General features: G+C 44.0%; 2 protein-coding genes across 2 annotated transcripts in view; both read left to right on the forward strand.

Annotated features, from left to right (window-relative positions):
* Window positions 1-14,006, forward strand: part of si:ch211-39i22.1 (retinitis pigmentosa 1-like 1 protein) — a 143,197-nt gene extending 129,191 nt beyond the window's left edge. Inside the window, exons 9-11 of the mRNA XM_055150718.1 lie at window positions 296-409; window positions 5,719-5,778; window positions 6,252-14,006. Of these exons, the coding sequence (XP_055006693.1) occupies window positions 296-409; window positions 5,719-5,778; window positions 6,252-6,280 (203 nt within the window). The 3' untranslated portion in view covers window positions 6,281-14,006. The remainder of the gene's footprint in view (window positions 1-295; window positions 410-5,718; window positions 5,779-6,251) is intronic.
* A 3,981-nt stretch (window positions 14,007-17,987) lies between these two features.
* arsh (arylsulfatase H) overlaps window positions 17,988-20,000 on the forward strand; it is a 38,114-nt gene continuing 36,101 nt past the window's right edge. The window contains exon 1 of the mRNA XM_055152979.1: window positions 17,988-18,149. Coding sequence (XP_055008954.1) covers window positions 18,145-18,149 — 5 coding nt within the window. The 5' untranslated portion in view covers window positions 17,988-18,144. The remainder of the gene's footprint in view (window positions 18,150-20,000) is intronic.

The following is a 20,000-nucleotide window of genomic DNA, read 5'->3' on the forward strand; positions in this document are numbered from 1 at the left end:
TGGTTTTATTTTGAAAAACGAACGACACATGGATCAAGAGAACTTGTCGAGTAAAATGATCTCGACAGATCGTTTCACACTTTTCAGATTTAGATGTTTATATTTCACATTTTGCCAGAGTCTTGTAGATGTTGTTTCTTCATGTTCTTGTAGATGTTTCTTCATGTTCTTGTAGTTGTTTCTTCATGTTCTTGTGGATGTTGTTTCTTCATGTTCTTGTGGATGTTGTTTCTTCATGTTCTTGTGGATGTTGTTTCTTCATGTTCTTGTGGATGTTTTGTTTTGTGTTTTCCAGAGGGTGGTTCCGGAGCGTTGGCCGCGGTTCTCTCCACGATCGGGGTGGCGGCGGTGGGAGCGGTCACTGGGTATTTCACCTACCAGAAGAAGAAACTCTGCTTCAAAAACAGAGGTACACACCACAAAACGTTTCAGCACGACCATTGTTGGAGAATTACGGCTGCTGTAGTCAGGAACCTCGCGAAGTAAAGGGCGAAGTTTAGTTCCGCGTCGACATTTAAGAAATCAAAAAAGCTCTACAGAGAATATTTGTCCGTTCATAAATACAGTCTGTGTGTGACCTGCAGATTTAGGTTATATTTACACTGAAACGTATCAACGTATCAGAAACGATTTGTGTCCAGACACGTCGTTTCTGTGTCCACGAGTCTCTGTCCACACAGACTTGAGCACATTTGTTTACGTTTTACAGAAACTAAACTTAAAACCACATGACTCATTTGCATAAACAGTTGTTTCTTGTGTCTGATGTGGTTCAGTTTGTGTTGGACTAAAGGACACAGTGACTCAGTGGAATATGAGTGTTCTCCCTGTGACAGAGGGGTGTTCTCTCTGTGACAGAGGGGTGTTCTCTCTGTGACAGAGGGGTGTTTCTCTCTCTGTGTCAGAGGGGTGTTCTCTCTGTGTGTGTCAGAGGGGTGTTTCTCTCTGTGTCAGAGGGGTGTTCTCTCTCTGTGTCAGAGGGGTGTTCTCTCTGTGACAGAGGGGTGTTCTCTCTGTGACAGAGGGTGTTCTCTCTCTGTGTCAGAGGGGTGTTCTCTCTCTGTGTCAGAGGGGTGTTTCTCTCTGTGACAGAGGGTGTTCTCTCTGTGACAGAGGGGTGTTCTCTCTGTGTCAGAGGGGTGTTCTCTCTGTGACAGAGGGGTGTTCTCTCTGTGACAGAGGGGTGTTCTCTCTCTGTGTGACAGAGGGGTGTTCTCTCTGTGACAGAGGGGTGTTCTCTCTGTGTCAGAGGGGTGTTCTCTCTGTGACAGAGGGGTGTTCTCTCTGTGACAGAGGGGTGTTCTCTCTGTGTCAGAGGGGTGTTCTCTCTGTGTCAGAGGGGTGTTCTCTCTGTGACAGAGGGGTGTTCTCTCTTGTGACAGAGGGGTGTTCTCTCTGTGACAGAGGGGTGTTCTCTCTGTGTCAGAGGGGTGTTCTCTCTGTGTCAGAGGGGTGTTCTCTCTGTGTGACAGAGGGGTGTTCTCTCTGTGTGACAGAGGGGTGTTCTCTCTGTGTGTCAGAGGGGTGTTCTCTCTGTGACAGAGGGGTGTTCTCTCTGTGACAGAGGGGTGTTGTTTCTCTGTGTCAGAGGGGTGTTCTCTCTGTGTCAGAGGGGTGTTCTCTCTGTGACAGAGGGGTGTTCTCTCTGTGACAGAGGGGTGTTCTCTCTGTGTCACAGAGGGGTGTTCTCTCTGCGACAGAGGGGTGTTTCTCTCTGTGACAGAGGGGTGTTCTCTCTGTGACAGAGGGGTGTTCTCTCTGTGACAGAGGGGTGTTCTCTCTGTGACAGAGGGGTGTTCTCTCTGTGTCAGAGGGGTGTTCTCTCTGTGTCAGAGGGGTGTTCTCTCTGTGTCAGAGGGGTGTTCTCTCTGTGTGACAGAGGGGTGTTCTCTCTGTGTGACAGAGGGGTGTTCTCTCTCTGTGACAGAGGGGTGTTCTCTCTGTGTCAGAGGGGTGTTCTCTCTGTGACAGAGGGTGTTCTCTCTGTGACAGAGGGGTGTTTCTCTCTGTGACAGAGGGGTGTTCTCTCTGTGTCAGAGGGGTGTTCTCTCTGTGACAGAGGGGTGTTCTCTCTGTGTCAGAGGGGTGTTCTCTCTGTGTGTGTCTCTCTGTGAGAGGGGTGTTCTCTCTGTGTCAGAGGGGTGTTCTCTCTGTGTGACAGAGGGGTGTTCTCTCTGTGTGACAGAGGGGTGTTCTCTCTGTGACAGAGGGGTGTTCTCTCTGTGTCAGAGGGGTGTTCTCTCTGTGACAGAGGGGTGTTCTCTCTGTGTGTCAGAGGGGTGTTCTCTCTCTGTGACAGAGGGGTGTTCTCTCTGTGTGACAGAGGGGTGTTCTCTCTGTGTGACAGAGGGGTGTTCTCTCTGTGACAGAGGGGTGTTCTCTCTGTGTCAGAGGGGTGTTCTCTCTGTGACAGAGGGGTGTTCTCTCTCTGTGTCAGAGGGGTGTTCTCTCTGTGTGACAGAGGGGTGTTCTCTCTGTGTGACAGAGGGGTGTTCTCTCTGTGACAGAGGGGTGTTCTCTCTGTGACAGAGGGGTGTTCTCTCTGTGTGTCAGAGGGGTGTTCTCTCTGTGTGTCAGAGGGGTGTTCTCTCTGTGACAGAGGGGTGTTCTCTCTGTGACAGAGGGGTGTTCTCTCTGTGACAGAGGGGTGTTCTCTCTGTGACAGAGGGGTGTTCTCTCTGTGTGTCAGAGGGGTGTTCTCTCTGTGTCAGAGGGGTGTTCTCTCTGTGACAGAGGGGTGTTCTCTCTGTGACAGAGGGGTGTTCTCTCTGTGTCAGAGGGGTGTTCTCTCTGTGTCAGAGGGTGTTCTCTCTGTGTGACAGAGGGGTGTGTTCTCTCTGTGACAGAGGGGTGTTCTCTCTGTGTCAGAGGGGTGTTCTCTCTGTGACAGAGGGGTGTTCTCTCTGTGTCAGAGGGGTGTTCTCTCTGTGTCAGAGGGGTGTTCTCTCTGTGTGACAGAGGGGTGTTCTCTCTGTGTGACAGAGGGGTGTTCTCTCTGTGACAGAGGGGTGTTCTCTCTGTGACAGAGGGGTGTTCTCTCTCTGTGACAGAGGGGTGTTCTCTCTGTGTCAGAGGGGTGTTCTCTCTGTGTCAGAGGGGTGTTCTCTCTCTGTGACAGAGGGGTGTTCTCTCTGTGTGACAGAGGGGTGTTCTCTCTGTGTCAGAGGGGTGTTCTCTCTGTGACAGAGGGGTGTTCTCTCTGTGTGACAGAGGGGTGTTCTCTCTGTGTGACAGAGGGGTGTTCTCTCTGTGTGTCAGAGGGGTGTTCTCTCTGTGTCTCTCTGTGTGACAGAGGGGTGTTCTCTCTGTGACAGAGGGGTGTTCTCTCTGTGACAGAGGGGTGTTTCTCTCTGTGTGTCAGAGGGGTGTTCTCCTGTGACAGAGGGGTGTTCTCTCTGTGTGTCAGAGGGGTGTTCTCTCTGTGTCAGAGGGGTGTTCTCTCTGTGACAGAGGGGTGTTCTCTCTGTGTCAGAGGGGTGTTCTCTCTGTGACAGAGGGGTGTTCTCTCTGTGTGACAGAGGGGTGTTCTCTCTGTGACAGAGGGGTGTTCTCTCTGTGTGACAGAGGGGTGTTCTCTCTGTGTGACAGAGGGGTGTTCTCTCTGTGTGTCAGAGGGGTGTTCTCTCTGTGACAGAGGGGTGTTCTCTCTGTGACAGAGGGTGTTCTCTCTGACAGAGGGGTGTGTCTCTCTGTGACAGAGGGGTGTTCTCTCTGTGTCAGAGGGTGTTCTCTCTGTGACAGAGGGGTGTTCTCTCTGTGTCAGAGGGGTTTCTCTCTGTGTGACAGAGGGGTGTTCTCTCTGTGACAGAGGGGTGTTCTCTCTGTGACAGAGGGGTGTTCTCTCTGTTCTCTCTGTGACAGAGGGGTGTTCTCTCTGTGTCAGAGGGGTGTTCTCTCTGTGACAGAGGGGTGTTCTCTCTGTGACAGAGGGGTGTTCTCTCTGTGTCAGAGGGGTGTTCTCTCTCTGTGACAGAGGGGTGTTCTCTCTGTGACAGAGGGGTGTTCTCTCTGTGTCAGAGGGGTGTTCTCTCTGTGACAGAGGGGTGTTCTCTCTCTGTGTCAGAGGGGTGTTCTCTCTGTGTGACAGAGGGGTGTTCTCTCTGTGTGACAGAGGGGTGTTCTCTCTGTGTGTCAGAGGGTGTTCTCTCTGTGTCAGAGGGTGTTTCTCTCTGTGTGACAGAGGTGTTCTCTCTGTGTGTCAGAGGGGTGTTCTCTCTGTGTGACAGAGGGGTGTTCTCTCTCTGTGACAGAGGGGTGTTCTCTCTGTGTGTCAGAGGGGTGTTCTCTCTGTGTGTCAGAGGGGTGTTCTCTCTGTGTGACAGAGGGGTGTTCTCTCTGTGTGTCAGAGGGGTGTTCTCTCTGTGTCAGAGGGGTGTTCTCTCTGTGACAGAGGGGTGTTCTGCTGATGCTCAGTCTGTTCTGTGTTTCTGTCGTGTTGTTGGTTCATGTGAAACTTTTCACACATTATACGTGTGCAGGTGGTGCACACAGACACACGTTTATGTGAATGGACACATATTGTGTGTCTTAGTGTTTTGTGGTGAATGACTCGGCGGTGACAGACACACATCAGAGTATCAGAGTTTTCAGGAGTCCCACAGTCCCCGTCACATCTGGACCAACATGAACTCGAGGAGCTGGAGGCACCAGATCGTTCAGACTCTGGAGTCGTTTTCACTCAGATTAATGTGAACAAACACTGTACACACAACAACACCACTCACATACACACTAGTGTGAACAGGGCTTTAGTCCAACAGAAGCTGACAAAGCGCACAAAGAATGAGCAGTTGTTTTTTTTTCAGAGCTTATAGTTTATATAAATGAGTCATGTGGTTTTAAATTTAATTTCTGTAAAACATAAACAAATGTGTCAAAGCTGAATTAAACACTTTATTGTTCAGTGTATATTTGAGTCGTCCTCATAGGAAATAAAAAAATAAATGATCCACCCATGTCCACCAAGACAGAGAGACGACGCTGGGCGAATTACACCACGATCTGCTGATGGATCGTGGACGCCTGGACTAAGGATCGGCCTCAAGTGTCGTCCGTTTGTTTCACTTAATGCAAGTTATAATCAACATTATTGGTATTGGGCCTTATAATCTGAAAAATACAGTAGTTTTGTTCGTTCCCGGTCCTGCAGCTCTCACGTTGGCGTTGACGTAGTGGCGTTCGTGCTGAGTGGGCAGGTGTTGGGGACAGTGTGTGGAGTCAGCAGCCCTCATGAGCTCAGCGTTTTAAAACAACACAACCTGCTCACGACTCCGCGCTCCGTTTACTCCGGGCGGTGTGAACGTTCGTCAGAAGTTCGTATCGTGTTCTCAGATTAGGAGTCGTGCTAATTTTGCCAAACCAAACCCCGGTGGAGTCTGAGGGAAAAAAACTCATGATCTGGAACAGTCGAGTTCAGGAGGTTTTGGTCTGTGTCTTTTCACGTCCGTCTCTTTCTCTCCTTCTCTCTCTCTGGACTCTCCCTCACTCTTTCTCTCACCCTCTGACACTCCTCTCTCTATGCCTCACCCCCCTCTCTCTCTCTTTCTCTCTTTTCCCCTCTGACACTCGTCTCTCTCTGTGGTCTCACCCTCTTTCTCTCCCTTCTCCCTCTCTCTATTGGTCTCTCTCTTTCTCTTTCTCTCTCTTGGGTCTTTCTCCCTCTTTTGTTCCTTTTCTTCATGTCTCATCCTTTTCTTTTCTTTCTCTGTGTGTTTGTAGAAGCAGATGCTGAGGCGGGTCGTAAAGCCGACGTCGCAGAGGCCAAGTCTGATCCTCAAGGTACAAACACACACATACACACACACACATATACACACACACATATACACATATATACATATATATACATGTACACACACCGACACACACACACACACACACACACATACACACAAACATATACACATATATACATGTACACACACACATAAACACACACACACACATATACATATATATATATATATATATATATATATATATATATATATATATATATATATACATACACACATACACACACATACACACACACAATATATGCAGGCACATACACACATGTATATACATTTACACATACACGCACACACACACAAGCACATATTCTGTACATGTACATATACATACACACATACTGTACACACACACACATACATACATACATATATATACACACACACACACAGTTGCTTTGTCGTGTTCTCTCTTCTCACACTCGTTTCTCTGTTTCTGTTTCTCTGTTTGTGTTTCAGTTCTTGGCAACCTGCTGAACTCGTCCTAAGGGTCATGTGACTGCCTGGACCAATCACAGTGGAGCACCATCTCACTGTGGGGCCCTGAGCTGTGTTACTGTGAGGCCCCCCGGGGCGGCGCGTGTGAGCGAGTGAATGTATAGGAATATGAAATATGTGAACTGTAAGGGTTTATGTGAACTGTAAGGGTTTAGGATCGCACCAAACTTTAAAATCTTTGTTTTTAAACCAAATCAAAAACTGAGATCAGATCTCAGGACCATGAAATGGCCTCAGTATCCTCCAGACTACCTGTGTTTCCAAACGGCCTTTACTCTGTTTCCCGTGTGAATATAATCCGATCGATCGTGTTCTTCTAACCTGAATCTGTTGTAGAAAAGTGTTGAGTTTGTCTGGGGCACGTGTAAAGAGGAGGGTCATACCAACGGTCAGATCAAAATGATATAATCCTCACTAGTGATGGGCGAATGGAGCATCATGAAGCATCGACACATCAGTCGCAATTAGGGACGGGCATTCGATGAATTCAATTATCGATTAATCATTAAGGTTTTTATATTAAAATGATCATCATTATTATTACTATCTGCACTAATCTGCATAAATAAATTCAACTTTACGACATATAAACATAACGACTCTAGATCCACATCAGCTGTTTGACATTATAATGTGTTTAATTCAGTTTTGTTCAAATCTCACAGAAACAAAACTTAAAACCACATCACTAATTTACATAAACTAAGTGAAGATAAAACTCCAGCTCTTGTGTCGCTGATGTGGTTCAACTTGTGTTGGATTAAAAGACATGACTCAGGTGAATACAGGTCAGTGTGACCAGATTTGTGTTTGTCAAAACCAGGACAGCGTACGGGGGGAGGGGGGCGGGGCCTCGTCATCCACATTGAGCGACTCTCACCTGGAAAAACTTTTTCCCACTGGACACAGAAACATATGTGCTGCTTTATACACTGTGCACATGGACTCACACTTGTCCCAACGCAACGGAAAGTGTGGAATTTCTTCTACAAATCCTGGTTAAATCCACATTTGTGCTTCGGTTCGTTACAGACTGACCCACTGTTTGTGTCTCGCTCCTTCTGATGCAGAGACACATGTACACACCTGTTTGGTCACGACACACACAAACATACATTCAGTTTGTCCATTAAAATGAACGTAATCGATGAAATTCTTAATGATCAATTATCGATTAATCGACTAATCATGCCCATCCCTAGTCGCAATATTGTCTCAAATGGTTGGAAGTGTCTGAGGTCTTGGACAAACACTGACCTCTAGTGGACAAATTTAACATGATGATTTAAAATAATATGTAAAGAGCAACATAAATAACAGCTGTAAATAAGAAAGTAGGTGTGACCTTGTTTGGTGGAATTAAATCAAAGTGATGCCAAACCATGGATCGATTTTTCCCACCTGTAGACGCCGTCGAAAATGAAACAAAAGTCGCCAAAATTACCACTAACGCACAACACTCCTCACTACCCAACATTTTTAACATGTTTAAACACTGGTGCATCTTTTATACTGTAGCAGTTCAGCGCTCGTCAAACCACGGAAGTGCTGAACACTGAAGCACGGAACATTCGCCGAGCCAATGAAACCGTCTCATTTGCCCATCACTAATATTCACGAAAAATTCACGCAAATGACAATCCTTCACTGAGCACACGGGCCTTTAAAAGTGTCTTGTTTTAGTTTCAAGTGTTGCACAAAAGTGAACGAACATGAAAGTGTAGAAACGTCGCCTCATCTCCTCGTTGTGTGATTTATTTTTATTTTGAATCTTTTTAGTCTTTTGTTTTTAAAGGCGACGTTCTACTTTTACATATCAGCCGACGAGAAGTGACCCGTTTGTCGACCTGTGGCCCTCCTCTAGAATCTGATTTTTTTTTTTTTTTTTTTCTTGTACAAATCTGGACAAATCTCTGACGTCGTATCTCGTGTGTTTTGATGGTGACGGGGCTTTAACTCGGATTCCTTTTGGGCGACCACCACTTCTACTTCTTCTTCTTCTTCTTCTTCAGTTTGTCGTGTTCCGTGCGCAGAGACCGACGCAAAAACGGCGGCGACGCGCAGACGTAGCGGCGTCCGGACGAGGTTGTGTCCATGAATGAGTGTCCTTCCTTGGGGGGGGACATAGAATTGGACGCACGTTTGGAGACGACGCAGCGTTTCGTAGACAGGTGTAGACAGGTGTAGACAGGTGTAGACAGGTGTGGACAGGTGTAGACTCGTAGTGCCTTCAGCGGGACGGCAGAGGCTTGGTTTCTGAACGTGTCTTTTTCGAAAAACTACAAGAGACGTCGTCGTTTTTGACTCCGTATCGACCTCAAACGGTGAAAATTAAAAACTGCAGTCATGTTTCCACTCGGCACTTCAGTTCCGTTCGCCTAAAACACGAACAAATTTATTTATTTACGTAGCTGAGGGCTTGATTCCAGCCAACTCATGTGCAGCTTGGTAAATAAACGCTTTGAAACTCCACGTAGTGCCTTAAACCTTTCTACTTTGTGTCATATTCTCTCAAGTCTCTAAGGTCTTTAAGGTCTAAGGGTCCCCAAAACCTGCCAGGTTCGCTTTGCCGCTTTAACCATCCACCCATTTTCTTCGGCTTTATCCGAGGTGGGGTCGCGGAAGCAGCAGTCTGAGCGAGAAAAAAAAAACAAGGCTTGACCAAAATTTAAGATCTAAACACTTAAATCTATCAGAGAATGACTTAAAAGTTGCGAAATTATGCTGCAAGATCATTTTACTTGGCAAGTTCTTTTAAAATAAATGACTTCTAGAACAAGCAAGTCGATAATAAATCTGAAAACACAATAAATAACCGCTTTAAAGTCTTGGATCCCGAGGCGTTCCCAGGCCAGCCCGGAGACAAAGTCCCTCCAACGTGTCCTGGATCGTCCGACAAAACCTGATATGGAACTTTTAGACGTTTTGAGTTTCTTATCGTCTGATTAGAACTCTCTGCGGTCGCCTTTTGGACGTTTTTAGGCGAGGTTGAACAAATCTTTAGGTCCATTGGCGAGTCTAGGGTTAGGCGTAGAAAGTCGGACGATATTCCACGGAACCTGGCCGTGTCTTCACCTAGTGCCTCCGCTCGATTTCATTTCTCTAGATTAGGAATCAGAAAACACTAGACGATTTGCAAAAAAACCCAGAAGTGCAAGTTCGGACATCAGCCAATCGGCGAAGAGACAGACATTCTTTGTTGGCGACGATTCCCCAGATCCCCAAGGATTTAAAGCCGGAACAAAGAGAATGTTTGGTGAATTTTATCTCGGGGAAAGAAGTTATTGTTCTTCTTCCTACGGGATTTGGAGCTTTACAAACGTCATGACCAAACTGCAGCGATTTGTTCAATTTAAAAAAAAAAAAACACCTACTGTCGAGCGAACGAATCCTAATGCTGCGATAAAACTTGTGCTGTAACAACCCGATATGGAATTTTTTAGACTTTTTTAGTTTCTTGTAGACTGATTAGAACTCTCCGCGGTCGCCTTTTGGACATTTTTAGTCGAGATTGGACGCGCTTTGAAAGAGGAGGACTTTTGGTTGATCCATTGGCGAGTTTAAGAGAGGCCCCTGATTTTTAAAAACTTTTTTAACGTAGAAAGTCGTCCGATATTCCACCCAACCTGGCTCTGACCTCTAGGCAAGGCAAGGGAAGTTTATTTGTAAAGCACAGTTCGTACTCAAAGTCATTCAAAGTGTTTTACAGAATAAGAAACACGTTAAAATCACAAATAATCATCATAAAATTAAAAAGAAAGAGACATTAAAAGAGACAGAAGAGTTTGGAGTGAAAACTTTTCAGAGGTACAATTCTAGAGGTACTTTTCAGCACTACCGTCCGCCGCTCAGGGAGTTCGTCGGACTGTGGGACTGTCGAGCTCCGGTGGAAACATGCCAACTGTAAGCACTGCTGTATCTGTCCCGCCTGAACCCGAACAGAACCGGAGACGACCCGTTTTTCAGACCGAGCCTCTCCCGTGTCCTTCCGCCTAGAACACCGCCCGCCTGTACTTTTTCTAGGAGCTCGTGTAAAGTAGTGCCTGAGACGCGTTAAGCCGACGTACACTGTGCGATGATTTTTGAGCCCGATTTTTCACTCGACTCGCGACTGTTTTCGGGATCATGTTTTGGCTTCATCGTGTGGAGTAAACACAGGGTAACAAGAACCGATGAATACCTCAAGACCAGCTCCCGAACGGCAAACGCAGGTCGCAAGAAAATCAAACCTCATGAGGGTTTCGCTCTGCTGAAGTAGTTCCACAAGCGGCTGCGATTTGGTCGTTCGGTTTGAGTTGGAGCCGAGTGAAACCGTCGAAAATATGGCACAGTGTTTGTCAGGCGTTCGCCGCTCGCTCGTCATTCGCTTCGGTGTTTGTGAGGAGGCCTTAGAAGCAGCTCGCTTTCGGTAGCACAACTAAACTGAATGTGTCTTTGCCTTTTCGCTTCACGTTCGCTTCACGTTCGCTTTGTTTGTTTTTTTTTTAAGCGCCATATTATTATTAGATGCAATACTGGACAGAGACTGTTGCAAACAGCCTAGCCACGCGTTAAAGAAGAGAAACTCTGTGATGTCGATTATTCTACTGTACGGGCTGTAGGGGGCGCCACACTGGCTCAGAGCTCTCCTTATCTGTGATTGAGGGACGTGTAATGTACAACATTTACTGTAGCTCCAGCGTTTCGACTGAGCCAGAGATGCCTTGGAAACCGTTTAAAAAAAAGTAAAAAAAAAAACAAATGTAACAAACCCGGACCAGCGGACGGCCGGCAAAAGTCGAGTTTTAGAATTTCAGGTTTGGCGGTTCAGAGACTCGAATCGCACAAAGTCGCAAAAACGTCCGAGCGATTCTGAGCGATTGAGGTGGAGGGCAGGAGAAAAGTCGTTTAATTATCTTTTTATTTTTTTAATCCAGACGAAGCACAAATTCAGATCTTGAAAAGCACATTAAAAGACATAAATGTCCACATTTATGAATTAAAATCGTTAGAATTTTTAATAAAATGTAACATCCACGTGTGAGATGTTTCATTTTTGTTTTTATTAATTTCCATATTTTGGTTCCTTTTTGATAAATATAGCACAATTATGGCCCTTGTCAGTTATATAAAATACGTTAAAGGTGCACTACGTAACTTTTTGGTGACTTGTTTCCTTGGAGACGTCATTTCTCTGCCTGGAATGTTCCACAGTCTGACGTTAAACAGATCTAATTTACGTTTATTCAATCACAGGTGGTTTTAAAGCTCAAAAATACCTAGAAAAACCCTCTCGCCTCTCCACAGATCTGACCTGTAACTTGGTCTGGTTTGGTTTCCATGGAGATAGAAAGGTTTAAAGCCATACTGTGGAATATTCCAGAGAAAGCAACAACAGAATTTGACGGAACATTCACCAGAAAAGCGACACAAAGCACCTTTTTAATTACGTTTTATAATTTTTTGTTTACTTTTTTTTATTAATTAGAATATTAATAACAATTTTGTGAGGTACAACCCAAAAAAAGTAATTTTTTTTCGTCACGTAAGTTTTTTTTTAAAGAATTTTAATATCGAGTTATAACTTTGAATTTGTCTAAAAGAATCGACTTAAATCGCATCTGATTTTTGATTAAAATACTTGCGTTACTCACATAAAGCTGCATTGTGTAACTTTTCTGGTGCATGGACATCTGATTTTTTTTCCACGCACATTTAATCGCTTTGTCTGAAATGTTCCACAGTACGGCATTAAACATATTTATCTTGCATTTATTCAAATACAGGTGTTTTTATTACTTGAAAAAATCATTTTAAAAAACCCACAACCTCTCCACAGATCTGACCTGTAACTTGGTCCTGTTTGGTCTCCATGGAGATAGAAAGGTTTAAAGCCATACTGTGGGACATTCCAGACAAAGCGAGAACAGAATTTGACGGAACATCCACCAGAAAAGCGACGCAACGCACCTTTTTTATTCGCGGATTTTTCCCCGGTTCACGAAAACAGTGTCCGAAAACGATCCCGATCCTGCCCTCCGCGTTCAGAATTCTCGAACGTGACTCAAAGAGACTTCAGATCCCGGTACTTAAAGGTTGATTGTGTAATTTTAAGCCAAAGTGCACTTGAGGCGTCCGTTCCACACTGACCAGTCCTGCCTTAAAGTGACCCAACGACCCCGACTGCGAAAACACCGCACCAACAAACCGACCGCACCAACAAACCGACCGCACCAACAAACCGACCGACCGACCAACCAACGCCGGCAAGTCACAATATTCTCCTGTTTTTTGAGTCAACTGGACTAATTTACTTACTTAAAGACGCACTATGTAACTTTTTTCCATGGAGACGTCATTGCTCTTCCCGGAATGTTCCACAGTGTGACTTTAAACAGCTCGACTTTACATTTATTAAATTACCGGTGGTTTTAGAGCTAAAAAAAATACCTTGAAAATCGGGACATTGTGACTGTGAGCGGGGTCGCCTCTCCACAGGTCTGACCTGGAGCTTCTTGGTCGTCTGGTTTGGTCTCCATGGAGATAGAAAGTAGTTTAAAGCCAAAACTGTGGAACATTACAGACAAAACAATAACAGCATTTGACGGAAGATCCACCAGAAAAGTGACAGAATGCAACTTTTAATTATTTTTTAAAACTTTTTTTAAAATTAGAATATTAAATAAAAATGTGTAAGCTGCAGCCAAAAAACACTTAAATTTTTTTGTCAAGTAGTTGATTTTTTATTTATTTATTTTTTTTCATTTTAATAATGATTTATTAATTTGGATTTTTCTAAAAGAATCGACTTTAAATGTATCAATTTTTTTTATTTTTTATGATTGATTATTAATTAGAAAATTAATTTTAAAAAATGTGAGCTGCACCCAAAAAATCCTTAAATTTTTTTGTCAAGTAGTTGCATTTTTAAGCTTTTTTTTGTTTTGTTTAATATTGAGTTACACCTTTGGATTTTCTAAAAGAATCGATTTAAAATGCATCAGATTTTTTGTTTAAAATACTTAACTTGTGTAACTTTTCTGGTTTCTTGGTTCTTCCTGGTTTAATTTTATCGCTTTGCCTGAAATGTTCCACAGTACGGCATTAAACACATCTGTCTTGCATTTATTCTTTATAAAAAAAAAAAAAAACTAAAAAAAAACGAGCGGCGTCGCCTCTCCGCAGATCTGTCGTGCCTGACTTGGTTTTTGCTGCGACGTTTAATGCGACACTGTGGAACATTCTGGACAAAGCAACGACATCTCCATGGAAACCAGCACAAAATTTACACAGTGCGGCTTTTAAGTGACAAAACACAAATATTTACCACAAATTTTGATAATTTCACCTTTTCATTTGTGCAAAACGAACAAAATCCGACGGGAAACGACGCCTCAAATCGAGTCCAAACTCTTGTCACGACTCTGCTCTTTGTGAATATTGTGCATTGTGGCAGGTGCGGCAGGTGCGGCGGGTGTGTCAGGTGTGTGTGTTTGCGTCGGTGGAAGTGTGTGTTCAGACGTGGGTGTGTGTTCGTGCACAGGTGGAGGTGGTTTTGCAGGAGAAGCACTTTTGTCCTCGGGTCAGTTGGACTCCTTCAGACTGTGTAAAACTTTATTTAAATATTCTGTTTTTTGTTTTGTTTTTCTGTAGTTTTCTTCCTCATGTCGTCTGGCACTTGTTCTTATGAAACTGTAAATAATGTTTGAGTCAATAAAAGCTTTTGTTTCCTGGGAATCGTCTTGAGTTTCTCGTTTTTTGTTGCGGGGACGAAGTAAAGTATAAATAAGGCGAACAACAATAACTGTCGACTTCACGTTTATTCAGTTACAGGTGGTTTTAAAGCTCAAAAATCCCTCAAAAAACAGACATTCTGACTGACCGAGGTCGCCTCTCCACAGATCTGACCTGGAACTTGGTCTGGTTTGGTCTCCATGGAGATAGAAAGGTTTAAAGACATACTGTGGAACATTCCAGACAAAGCAACAGCATCATTTGACGGAAAAATCCACCAGAAAAGTGACACAATTCGCCATTAATTTTTTTTTTTTTACTTTTTAAAAAATTAATTACAATATTAATACAAAATTTGTGAGCTGCACCCAAACAAACCTTAATTTTTTTTGTTATGTAGTTGCATTTATTTTTTTTTAAGAATTTTAATATTGAGTTATAACTTTGAACTTAAATTGTATCAAAATTTTTAATTTTGATTATTGATTATTAATTAGAATATTAATAAAAAATTTGTGAGCTGCAGCCAAACAAAACAAAATTTTTTTCATCAAGTTTTCATCAAGGTTTTTTTTTTGTTTTTTTTTTTTAAGAATTTTAATATTGACTTATAATTTAGGATTTTTCTAGAAAAATCAACTTAAAATGTATCAGATTTTTTATTTTTTTTAATTACTGATTATTAATTACAATATTAATAAAAAAAAATGTGAGCTGCACCCAACAAAGATAACATTTTTTCGTCAAGTAATTGCATTTTTAATACTGAGTTATAACTTTGGATTTTTCTAAAAGAATCGATTTAAAAATGTATCCGATTTTAGATTATTGATTATTAATTAGAATATTAATTTAAAACATTTTGAGCTGCACCCAAAAAAAAATTTTTTTTTCATCAAGTAGTTACATTTTTATTTCAAACATTTTTCAAATTTTTAAAGAATTTTTAATATCGAGTTATAACTTTGGATTTTTCCAAAAGAATCGATTTAAAATGTATCTGATTTAGAGACATTTGAGAAGAATGAGAAAACATTTTGGTCTGGATTAGTGCTCGTTTACATCTAGGAAATGTAAATGTGACATAAGTGAAACCTCATCTTCAGTTTTGCTGTGGGTTTGATCAGAACCTCCAAACCTCCAAACCTCCAAATCCAAATCCAAACTCAAACTCCAAAAAATCCAAACCTCCAAATCCAAACTCCAAACCTCCAAACCTCCAAACCTCCAAACCTCCAAACCTCCAAACCTCCAAATCTCCAAACCTCCAAACCTCCAAATCTCCAAACCTCCAAACCTCCAAACCTCCAAATCTCCAAACCTCCAAACCTCCAAACCTCCAAACCTCCAAACCTCCAAATCTCCAAACCTCCAAACCTCCAAACCTCCAAACCTCCAAACCTCCAAACCTCCAAACCTCCAAACCTCCAAACCTCCAAACCTCCAAACCTCCAAACCTCCAAACCTCCAAATCTCCAAACCAAACCTCCAAATCCAAACCTCCAAACCTCCAAATCTCCAAACCTCAAACAAACTCCAAACCTCCAAACCTCCAAACCTCCAAACCTCCAAACCTCCAAACCAAACCTCCAAACCTCCAAACCTCCAAACCTCCAAACCTCCAAACCTCAAACCTCAAACCTCCAAACCTCCAAACCTCCAAACCTCCAAAACCTCCAAACCTCCAAACCTCCAAACCTCCAAATCTCCAAACCTCCAAACCTCCAAACCTCCAAAAACTCTCCAAACCTCCAAACCTCCAAACCTCCAAACCTTCCAAACCTCCAAACCTCCAAACCTCCCAAACCTCCAAACCTCCAAATCTCCAAACCTCCAAACCTCCAAACCTCCAAACCTCCAAACCTCCAAACCTCCAAACCTCCAAACCTCCAAACCTCCAAACTCCAAACCTCCAAACAAACCTCCAAACCTCCAAATCCTCCAAACCTCCAATCCAAACCTCCAAACCTCCAAACCTCCAAACCTCCAAATCCAAACTCTCCAAACCTCCAAAAAACCTCCAAACCTCCAAACCTCCAAAAAACCTCCAAACCTCCAAACCTCCAAACCTCCAAATCTCCAAACCTCCAAACCTCCAAACCTCCAAACCTCCAAACCTCCAAACCTCCAAACCTCCAAACCTCCGTGTCGTTGCTCCTGGGCTTAAACTCTAAACCCATTTCCATAAAAAGTGTCCGGTTGAGTGTCTCAGGTTTGTCCACGGTTCAGACGGACGTCGCTGACGGACGCTGACAGGTGCAGGGCCCTGCCCGTCCTGATGATGTAACAACTACTGAACATGAACATGTGACTAAAGACGACCAATCAGAAGAGACGCGACGCACCAGTGACAGGTGAAGGAGTGACAGGAGAAGAGCAGGAGTGACAGGTGAAGGAGTGACAGGTGCAGGAGTGACAGGAGGAGTGACAGGTGAAGGAGGAGTGACAGGTGAAGGAGTGACAGGTGAAGGAGTAGGAGTGACAGGTGTAGGAGTGACAGGAGAAGGAGCAGGAGTGACAGGTGAAGGAGTGACAGGTGTAGGAGTGACAGGAGGAGTGACAGGTGAAGGAGTGACAGGTGAAGGAGTGACAGGTGTAGGAGTGACAGGAGTGAGGAGGAGTGACAGGTGACAGGTGTGACAGGAGGTGACAGGAGGAGTGACAGGTGAAGGAAGGAGCAGGAGTGACAGGAGGTGTAGGAGTGACAGGTGAAGGAGTGACAGGAGGAGTGACAGGTGAGGAGTGACAGGTGAGGAGTGACAGTGACAGGTGAAGGAGGTGACAGGAGGAGTGACAGGTGTAAGGAGTGACAGGTGACAGTGTAGGAGTGACAGGTGAAGGAGTGACAGGTGAAGGAGTGACAGGTGTGAGGAGGTGACAGGTGACAGGAGGTGACAGGTGAAGTGACAGGAGGAGTGACAGGTGTAGGAGTGACAGGTGAAGGAAGTGACAGGTGAGTGACAGGTGCAGGAGTGACAGGTAGGAGTGACAGGAGTGACAGGTGTAGGAGTGACAGGTGTAGGAGTGACAGGTGAAGGAGCAGGAGTGACAGGTGAAGGAGCAGGAGTGACAGGTGTAGGAGTGACAGGTGAAGGAGTGACAGGTGTAGGAGTGACAGGTGAAGGAGCAGGGGTGACAGGTGTAGGAGTGACAGGTGTAGGAGTGACAGGTGAAGGAGTGACAGGTGTAGGAGTGACAGGTGTAGGAGTGACAGGTGAGGAGTGACAGGTGTAGGAGTGACAGGTGTGTGAGGTGTAGGAGTGACAGGTGAAGGAGCAGGAGTGACAGGTGTAGGAGTGACAGGTGAAGGAGTGACAGGTGAAGGAGCAGGAGTGACAGGTGTAGGAGTGACAGGTGAAGGAGCAGGAGGAGGAGTGACAGGTGTAGGAGTGACAGGTGTAGGAGTGACAGGTGCAGGAGCAGAATCAGCTCTGATGTTGAGTTTTGATGAGTTTCGTTCACGTGACGTCGTAGATTCCTTCAGTCGGAGTCGGAGCTCGGGGCCGGAAGTTTGTGCTGGAATTTTCTGTTGACGTATAAACCGATAAACCAGGACTAAACCAGGACTAAACCAGGATTAAAACCAGGACTAAACCAGGTCTAAACCAGGATTGAACAGGTCTAAATCCTGCTGTGTGGACGTATTTCTTCGTTTTCTATCAATAATATTTTTAATTTGGTTCATTAAAATCTGGACTTTTTAATTTTCTTTTATCAGACAAAACTTCTTATGTAAAGATTTGCCTTAAAGGTGGAAAAGCGCTATAGAAAAATGTGACCATTTACCATTTACCAAGATTTCCTCGTAAGTAATCAGATTACATTACTCACTTTAAGTAATTGAATGGATTACGTTACAAACTACATTTTGGTGTGTGTAATCTGTAATCTGTAGGGGATTACATTTTAAAAGTAAACTTCCCAACACTGGTAGTAATAAAATAATAATTATTATTAACTCTGAGTTGTTTAATCAGATTTTCTTGCGCCTCTTCGTTCCACATTACGGTACTGGTGCGTGACTTCCGGTGCGTTACGGTAGAGGATAAGGAAGCCCCCGCCCGCACGCACGCACGCATGCACGCACGCGCCTCCTCGTGAATAGTCCCGCATTGATCCGGAGCTGTGCGGAGCGCGCGCCATGCGGTAAGTTTCCTTCAGATGCAAACTAACGAACAAAACCCGACGAACGAACGTGCAGAGTTACGTAACACCGCGCGCCCGCCCCACGTGACCCGCCGCACGAGACACGTCCGAGTTACGAAGGAACGTAAACAAACTTTACTCGTCTAATGTTTACACAGCGACATAATGTTGAGATGCAACACCGACACGGAAACGGAAAATAAAAATATAAAAATAAAGAGTCAAAATGTCACGCTGCAGATCTGAGAGTGTTTAGAGTTTTGCAGATGTTGACAAAAAAAAAATTAAAAAAATTAACATGTGAATGAAACGAACACAACTGGAGCTGTGTGACACGTGACCGACAGAGGGCGCCACACTCCCGAAGCAGAACAAAACAAACAAACCAGATAATGATTCGTTTTTTCAGTTTTTGATTAACAGATAACAGACTAAAACAAGACTAAACCAGGACTAAACCAGGACTAAACCAGGACTAAACCAGGTCTAAACCAGGACTAAAACCAGGACTAAAACTCAAGACTAAACCAGGACTAAACCAGGTCTAAACCAGGTCTAAACTAAACAGGAAACTAAACCAGGACTAAACCAGGACTAAACCAGGTCTAAACCAGGACTAAACCAGGACTAAACCAACCAGGAGACTAAAACCAGGACTAAACCAGGTCTAAACCAGGACTAAACCAGGTCTAAACCAGGTCTAAACCAGGACTAAACCAGGACTAAACCAGGACTAAAACCAGGACTAAACTAAACCAGGACTAAACCAGGACTAAACCAGGACTAAAACCAAGGACTAAAACCAGGACTAAACCAGGACTAAACCAGGACTAAACCAGGTCTAAACCAGGACCAGGACTAAACCAGGACTAAACCAGGACTAAACCAGGTAAAAACCAGGTAAAACTAACTAAACCAGGTCTAAAACCAGGTCTAAACCAGGTCTAAACCAGGTCTAAACCAGGTAAACCAGACTAAACCAGGACTAAACCAGGACTAAACCAGGTCTAAACCAGGACTAAACCAGGAACTAAACCAGGACTAAACCAGGTCTAAACCAGGACTAAAACAGGACTGAAACCAGGACTGAACCAGGTCTAAACCAGGTCTAAACCAGGTCTAAACCAGGTCTAAACCAGGACTAAACCAGGACTAAACCAGGTCTAAACCAGGTCTAAACCAGGACTAAACCAGGACTAAACCAGGACTAAACCAGGACTAAACCAGGTCTAAACCAGGACTAAAACAAGATTAAACAAGACTGAACCAGGACTAAACCAGGACTAAACCAGGTCTAAACCAGGACTAAACCAGGACTAAACCAGGACTAAACCAGGTCTAAAACTAAACCAGACTAAAACCAGGTCTAAACCAGGTCTAAAACCAGGTAAACCAGGTCTAAACCAGGTCAGAACTAAACTAGGACTAAACCAGGACTGAACCAGGTCTAAACCAGGACTAAACCAGGACTAAACCAGGTCTAAACCAGGACTAAACCAGGTCTAAACCAGGACTAAACCAGGAAACTAAACCAGGACTAAACCAGGACTAAACCAGGTCTAAACCAGGACTGAAACAAGACTAAACCAGGACTAAACCAGGACTAAACTAAACCAGGTCTAAACCAGGTCTAAACCAGAACTAAACCAGGACTAAACCGTCTAAAGTTGGATCATTTACACACAGACTCTGCAACATCATTTTGTCTCCAGTTTCAGAAATTTCTGTTCAAAATTTATTAAAACTTGATAAGAAAAATCTACAAATAAATGACGACGATCTGAAACTCCGTTGTCCAAACTTCATTTAAGAGATTTGAAAGTGGAGTTTACGCCTTCACTTTATCTTTAT

The sequence above is a fragment of the Boleophthalmus pectinirostris genome, unplaced genomic scaffold, assembly GCF_026225935.1.
Source record: "Boleophthalmus pectinirostris isolate CB_2022bp ecotype Guang Dong unplaced genomic scaffold, ASM2622593v1 HiC_scaffold_1, whole genome shotgun sequence".
Lineage (NCBI taxonomy): Eukaryota > Metazoa > Chordata > Actinopteri > Gobiiformes > Gobiidae > Boleophthalmus > Boleophthalmus pectinirostris.